Here is an 8,247-nt window from a genome sequence, read left to right as displayed (position 1 = left end):
GGCATTGTTCGTTGCTCGTTACTAGTTTTATTGTAACTATGAGGGAGAAAAATAAATTGACCTGGAAGCAGAACATTCACCAACGATTAAATATACACTGCACAAACTTGCCTCGATATAATTTTTCTCATCCTATATACATAATTGTACACATTATTGCGAGGCTCCACGCCCAAAAAAAACTGAATTATTAATGTATATAAACGCACAACACGCCTACGCATCCACTACCATTGATATCAACACGAATGTATATATATATATATACACGAATCGGATATCCACGTATACCGAGAGCTAATAAACCTACAATTTGTCGTTCGTGCCCAGCACATCTCATTCGACCAGTCTGCCCGTCGTTTTTCCAATCGGCTCGTAGACCTGCAGCACTGTATTTACCGCTGATCGATTCGACGAGTGCGTGCACTTGTTATTTCTTCTCATTTTCTTCGCACGATTGTAAGGAAAAAAAATAACGAAGCTTCGCAGAGGGAGATCGAGAGGCGGGGAGTCGGTCAGCTGGACTCGGGATATTTCTCTTACGAAACATTATCGAACTCTCGGTGGTGAGCCGCGTTGAATTAACCATCCGGAATGATTGTGATTCGCCCGAGCGGATCGCACATACAAATGTTCACGAGTGCACGCGCGCACAGTCCGAGTGAAAGTGAACGGATCGGCGAGGTTTTTCATCACGAAATTTCAGAGAAAACCCACTTTTATTCTCGTTTGTTTTCCTCCGAATTTAGAGCGACGATTGTCCAGGGGAAAAGAAAAAGGCTTTTGCCCAATTCCTGCTGATTCTCCTGGAATCCTTAAAATAGTTGCCCCGAGGAGAAACGAGACGGTGCCCGCGACGAGGCTGCCCCCGTAAATCGACAAGCTGGACGATCCACCTGCCGAAGACATAGAAAATATGACTCCGCATTGCTGAACCGGTCAGTCCCGTTTATTAGAAACGTCGTCACGTCTCATTCACTTTCACTAATGAAAACGCGAGGAGGATTCGCACGCCTGCTCTCATCTTTATTCCTCAGCAGTTATATTCGCTCGTTGTTACGTATCAATGACAGATTCGAATAATTCGGTTTCGTCGCAACAGCTGCTCCATCCGTCATTTTAATTCGACGACTCATTAGCGCTCATTCAAAATTCATCGAGAAGAAACGAGTCCTCTCCAGAAGAGAGGGAGACGAGATTAAGCAGTTGGAAGAGAAGCGCTCGTAGTTTCCACTTGCGAAGATATGTGTGGCATTACAGAAATCGTAGCCAGTCAGCATTATCAGAGCAAACGCTACTGAGAAAACCAACCAGACAGCCCGACCGATCCCTCATTACCGAGAGAGAAAGAGAGAGAGAGGTGAGGAGGCGCCCATTAAAACCAGTACTCGCTTCTGTACGTTACATATTTATACGTATGTATAAATCGCTTTTTATGTTTCTCTATAGCGTAGTGCACGGTCATGAGGATAATTGGATTGAGACTCGGTGGCTCTCCAACGCATGAAAGTCGCTCGAGATTTCAGGTGCGAGAGCACACGACCGATCGAAAAATCACGAAGCACTAGACTGAAAAAACGAAACAAGACTCTGATACTAATTGATAAAGCGTGAATTCGCTTTCGATCGCACATTAAATTCTACATTTGCGTGCGTCAATGCTCCTTCCAAGCGATGAAAACCAAATCGTCATGTTATTTTCAATTTACCACGAATTCTAGAACGTGTCGGCGCGGTTGTGCGTTCCGAAATTTTATTGGAGGACCAATCGTACAGGGATTCTCCGTGAGTCGCTCCAGCATTGTTTCAATATTAATGAAAATCTTCGGTTTTCCTTTTCGAGATAAAGTCGCCTCTGTTTGGGGAGCCCGAAAATTTAGGGTTTTCGGCGTTTTTTCTCCCGCGCGAATGACGAAAGGACGCCTCGGCCAACCACGCATACGTACTCATATTTTTGGGACCTACTTTTGGAGCATTCACGTTACTTTGGAGAAAGTAAAAGATGAATGTATATACGTAGTTTAAAATACGCGAAGCCTCGTGTATGTACTTACTATATTGTGACTTATGAGAAGAGAGGAGGGATCCATAGTGACGTTCGCGCTCTTGTCTATGCTCCTCGATTCCGCTTGGGCCGCGAGCCGTCCACACGTGAAAGTCTTCAAACTGTTTTATTGGCGTAGATTCTTATTGTATTCGTGGAACGTGTCACTTGGACTGCCAGATGACATAAAGCCATAAAAAGAAAAAAATTGATGAAAGAAATGAGCGACACGTTACGATTTAATGATACACGTTACGTTGCAAAAGGAGCTGAATGACTGCGTTTAACAACATGCTCGTTTCGTGAGGTCAAAAGTATCAACACCGCTTGATTATCATAAGGGAAATATATTCGAGGTGGTGATTAATGTCGAATTGATGGTATTCGAAGATTAACGTCGTATTTATTAAATCCGTAGACAGCGAGTAGTTTTTTTTTTATTAAGGTTTTATATACATTTGTGATGGGCGGAAAAATGGAAAATTTTTTTATTAGATATTCTTCAAGTACAATGTCTGAAGAATATTTTCACCAAATTTCAAAAAGAAGAGCATTAGATTCGTAGCTGTGGGTGGGGGTATTTCGACCGGCCGACCAAAAGCGAATCGTCTTTTTTAAAAAATGCCTTTGCGGTGGACACGATTACTAAAAAACTATTGATCCGATAATAGCTAGAGCCTGGACGAAGGATGTCGTATTTTGTTGGAAAAAAAAATTGTAACAAAAAAACCGAGAACTTAGCACCTCAAAAGGTGAATTTTTTGTTAAAACTGTCGCCATTTTTTTTTAAATCGAAATTTTTACAAACTCTTCGTCCAGGCTCAAAAGCTATTATCATAATAAATAAGTGGTATAAATTTTGTATGGATCGGATTAATAGTTTTTAGTTATCAAGTCCACCGCAACTGATGCACAAAAGAAGGTGCTACTGGAATACAGCTGGGCCGTTTTAAGACATTTTTTGATGGAAAAAATTGTACGAGTACCCGAACATATGGTGCTAATGAATGATGTTCACAGTTTTTTAATAAACATTTATTTTCTTGTCGAAAAAAAATCAAGAAAATCACGTTTTTTCGTCCACTGCAATAAGTGCATATAAGGCCTTAAGGGATCTACCCTAATTAGAATTTTCAAAAAGTCGATTTTTTTATTGCATTTTTCGAAAGTACACATATTTAAAAGTATCATAGTTAAGTTTTATAAACATCTGAGCAGTTCAAGTGTCCTTTTGAGCGACGTTTACTCGGCTATCTGATGAGCGCGCTAATACGCACCGCTCAGTGCGGTATCGCGTACCTGCGCCTTTGTTTAAACGCGTTTTTCTCAAAATGACGTTTTTCGACGGCTCGTTCATAAAATCTCCGAAACCATTCAACCGATCCTTACCAAAATTTTACCACATTTTTTTTTTTTTTTACGAATTTTGAAACTTGGAGAGTTTTTTTTTACAAAAAACGACGAAAAATAAACATTTTTGAAAATGAAAATTTTTTTGAATCTACAACGAATATTTTTTTTTTGTCATCATCCATTATTCCATAGATTTTATCAACAGCCTACGCCCACTTTTTTGTACGAAAATTGAGTAAAATAAATATGAAAAAACTTTTTTGTGTACCTTAAGAGGGCATTTTTTAGGCTTAACACTTTTTATATGAATTTTTATATTTTATTCTGATAAAAAAAATTTGTGAAAATAGTATTTTTTTTTGTCCCCTTAATATCTCGCCGTTATCGAATGTTATTATTTTGTTTTTATAAGCATACTGTTTCAACTCGTTTGCGCATCTCGATCGTTTAAAGGACCCAGCGATGATATTTCTTTGAAAAAAATAAAAAACGCATTTGAAAAATTCGCGTGATTACGAGACGTTCGAGCGGTAATTAGCCAATTAGGTTGATCCTTCACTTTCGTTTTTAAAAAGTTCTACTCATGCAGCACACACGTGCTCGCGTCGTCGCGTACCTTATTTGCCAAACGGTGCTCTCTAAACCGGACGATCTTTATCGAACCTGTGCGGAACGCTCTCCAAAGCTGTGCGAGGAAAACTGGCCAATTTTATCGACTGCGCCGAATTAAGACGTTTATGGAGAAACAATCGCAGCCGAAAATAACGTTCAAATTCAAATTCCCAAAATCGAAAAAATGACCTCCAACGATGGGTTCGAAACGCGTTTCACGCGATTCTGAGTCGAATGAGACAAAGTTGTAATGACCGAAAAAATTCCGAGATTCGAAAATTTTGAAAATTATCGAAAATTTCAAAAATCGAAAAAATGACCTCCGACGATGGCTTCGAAACATGTTGAACCTTCAAATTCCCTAAAAAAATCAATGAAATCTCTGTGCAATAAAACAGCAACCGTAATTTTTGCGTGCTTCTTATATTCGCGACGAAAGTGAAATACTTTTTTCTCGAGTTCTAGAATTTGTTAAAAGTTGAGATGCGAGGAGTTGCCCACTCGGAGTGGGGCACACACCGCGAGTAAAAGCATTTGACTTTCGAGACCGGCCGCGCGGGCTCTTGGAGACTCGGAGAAAGTTACGGCCAGTCGATGCTATGCTTGGCTTCGGCAAGTTCCTCCGGTCGCTGCTACTAAGCGTATATAGATCTTCTCCGTTTCTTCTCCCCCCCCGGGCCGTCTCTCCTCGTCTTTCCTTGTATTTTATTCTCGCGCAAGCCTCTCACATCAGCTAGTACCATAGTCCAGGTAGCATCAATGATCGCAATCGTGATCTCGTATACGACCTAGATTTTTAAATCTCCGTTTGCAGAGTCCATATCCCCGTGCAACTTGACAATACAGCTTCCCCGAGGCAAACGGGTCTGACCGCCGACACTATCCGCTCTTTATTTCACTTTTTTGCATCTCAGTCGTTCGCTCTTTCGCACGTTCGAGACGTTGTTTCATCGCCCGGACTCTGCATTGTCTTCCTAATTTCCGGCCGACAGAGCACGTGGGCTGGCGGACGAAGAATAACATCTTTTCGTTTCACGACGACCTTTCGTTTTCTAAATTTTACTTTATTATTACGTTACTGAATGCAAACGCGATCTGGACCACGACTCTCGGCCGGGCTGCATGCGCTTAGACAATTTTTTACGTTTTCCTACCTTCGACTTTTCGTTACTTCTCATCCGCGGTGTGCGCAACGTTCGTTCGATCTCGTTACACGTTGCTTAAGGTATGAAACGATTTAATTAACAGATTACAAAGAACATTCGAGTGGATTTTCTACGCGAGCAATGGTGTCGAGCGCGTCTAGAAATTCCAGGATGATCGGGACCCCCCCCCCTGCTGTGGCTACGGGTTCACGCAGCAGACTGACACACGCGTGCACAGACGAACGCGCATGGGCACCGGATCTTGAATAGCCCGTTATGACCGTTATGACAACGGGCTCGACGCGTTTTTACGAGATATAGCTGCTGACGAAAAGCTGTAGACTGCACTGCAAAAACAAGCGTGTTGTTAGGTGTGTTGAAACAACGCACAACACATCTCGCAGGTGTGTTGTTTTAACTAATCGTGTTGCAACAACACACAATACATCTCGCAGGTGTGTTGTTTTAACGAATCGTGTTGAAGCAACACGTAACGCCGTAAAATTTCGAACAACACGGCAATTTCCGTTTTGTAATTTATATAATACTGATAATGTGTGTTGTTTCAACACGGATGATTTCAGCACGGTTTTGGGAAGTTACTCATACTTATATGTACAACACATTTTAGAAAGTAAAATAAAATGGCAAATATCTTGTCGTCAATGTCGACCTAAACGAAATTGCCGTTTTATGATATCCAGTATATTTGTGTAAATATTTTTATCCATTTCTTCCGTAAATTCACAGACTCTTTGAGCAATAGACGTACGTGCGGTGTGTCACCGGAATTCATATTTCTTTCGAGCTCTTTTAACGCATCTACTCCATGTACATCAGGACGCCTGCGAAAAATAAAAATGTAACAAGAGATCCCCTAATATTTATGGAAATTAATATAGAAATTCAAACGTACTCTTTATGAATCGTAAAACAGTTGGAATATTTTGACTGATTTTCAATTTGTCTTCGCCAAATTTCATTACAGATCGTTCTGAATTAGCACGTCGATTCCGCACATTTGTACTTGACTGATGTCGTACAATCCCCTGCAATAATAAAAGAAAACTCAATAAAGAAAAATTTAGCACATGACGGCTTTGACAATTGTAGTAACTGGAAATGTAAAGAAATGAAAACTTACACATCCATGGTCTCCGCCGCTGAGCTCTGGATAAGCACTAACAATGGCTTTTGCGTAGTTGAAATAATCATTTTTACTCAGCATGCCATTAGTGCGATGCAAAAGATCAGTTGCCCAAAAATACGTTAATGACTTTTGAGCAAGTAACATTCCTCCGTTGTTCACTTTTTGAACCAACTCCGGGGTCAGTTCTGGCAATGATGTTGGCGTTCCAACGAAGCTTGAAATTATGCTTCTTTTTTCAGTGAAGTCATTTGTTTTCAGTTTTTTAAATTGACTGTTGATTGATTGGTTTTCCTGAAATTCCAAAAAATAAGCTCAACAGTTTTATTTCTCAAAGCATAAAGCAAATCTTATGACCGTTCGACCTAATAAAAATCTCAGGAGTTCAAAACTTTCTTTACAATAAAAGAAATTTCATGTAAGCTTTCATCTTTGAGTACACTGAGTTCATTGGTTACAATAGAATATTCATAATTTTCTTAATGATTTTTTCTTGTCAGCGGTAAAAGTCTGGATCAAATTCCTTTCTCTGCAAAAAAATTTGGATCAAATTTCTTTTCTCGCAACAATTTTGATGAACTTTCTTTCTAAGTAATGAAAGTTTTGATCAAATTTGTGTACCGCAACAGTATTCATAAGATTTTTTTTCTTGCAGCGGTGAAAGTTATGGTTGAATTTTTTGTACAGCAGTAAAGTTTTGAAAACATTCGCTTTATAGCAATCAAAATTTTGATAACGTATTGATATTTTATTAAAATTTTGATCACTTTAAAAAGAATGTTTTCAAAACTCTACTGCTATACAAAAAATTGAACCATAACTTTTACCGCTGCAAGAAAAAAAATTTTATAAATACTGCTGCGGTAAACAAATTTGACCAAAACTTTTCTTGTTTACAAAGAAAGTTCATCAAAACTGCTGTCAGAAAAAAATTTTGATGCAAATTTTCTTGCGGAGAAAGAAATTTAATCTGAACTTTGATCACTGGCTTAAGAAACACTTATTAAAACTCATTGACGCAAAGAGATTTATGAAAAATCTTATCGCTACCAATGAATTAAATGTGTTATAAATTCTTTATCCTATTGTAAATCGTTTAGATTCATTATTCTACATTTTATATAATAAAACATCGAGATAATCTTACCTTTTCTTTCTCCTCCACACATTCACTTATTTTTTCTTGGGTTTCAATGAGAGAGCCGTCTTGATCGATAGCGTAGATCGTTGAACACGATAGAAGACTTTCGCCTAACGGAACAATGCAGGTTATTTCCAATTCATCGATTATTTCTTCCTCTGCTTCGATGTCACATAAAATGTTTTGATTTTGAATCAGCTTCTGTAACACGATGGCTTGATTTTCGATTTTCTTTTTCAGAAGCAAGTCGTTTTCACAAGCTTCGCGGATTTTTTGGGTGACACATTCGGAATCACTCATTTTTTCGTTCACTTTGCAAAATTTAATTTTTTTGCATCGCTCTTCGTTTTTGCAATAAATCGTTTTTTCCATTTTTATGCTCGCTGAGTGGCACAAATAATAAGTGAATTAAACGTATGCGTCTTTTCGCCGACCGAATCGAACCGAATAATCACGAAAACGAGAAGCAAGTTTTCATCACATGGCCGTATGGTCTTAACGCTATAGGAGCGCAGACTCGAGCCAACTACAAACAAAAAGAAAAAGAAGAAAGAGTCTGGCTGGACAAAGGACGAAGACGAGGTTAGCTCACACTTACAAACGTAAACAATGTTTGCGTTTCGTATAACGGACTTTTTGACAACATTACCTCATGAGCGAATTAGTGTAGTGGGTAGCGTGCGTCCGTTAAGTTAGAGCGTGTTAGGTAGGTAGGTCGATCGAATCCCCCCTCGTTGTATACGAATTTTTCTCAGAAATAATTCGTTTCCAAATCTTCGAACTTTGATATCCGAGGTTCACGAAC

General features: G+C 39.2%; 1 protein-coding gene across 1 annotated transcript; it reads right to left on the bottom strand.

The window, feature by feature from the left end:
• Positions 1 to 5,517: 5,517 nt before the first annotated feature.
• Positions 5,518 to 8,247, bottom strand: LOC122413690 (uncharacterized). Its single transcript, XM_043424204.1, has 5 exons — positions 8,092 to 8,247; positions 7,449 to 7,968; positions 6,299 to 6,595; positions 6,071 to 6,203; positions 5,518 to 5,999 (listed from the first exon to the last, which is right to left on the bottom strand). Exons 2-5 carry the CDS (start codon positions 7,812 to 7,814, stop codon positions 5,977 to 5,979), a joined length of 819 nt encoding a protein of 272 aa, XP_043280139.1. The 5' UTR covers positions 7,815 to 7,968; positions 8,092 to 8,247; the 3' UTR covers positions 5,518 to 5,976.

Source organism: Venturia canescens, chromosome 7 (genome assembly GCF_019457755.1).
Source record: "Venturia canescens isolate UGA chromosome 7, ASM1945775v1, whole genome shotgun sequence".
In the NCBI taxonomy this organism is placed as follows: domain Eukaryota; kingdom Metazoa; phylum Arthropoda; class Insecta; order Hymenoptera; family Ichneumonidae; genus Venturia; species Venturia canescens.
This window is presented reverse-complemented; position numbering and strand designations above follow the sequence as displayed.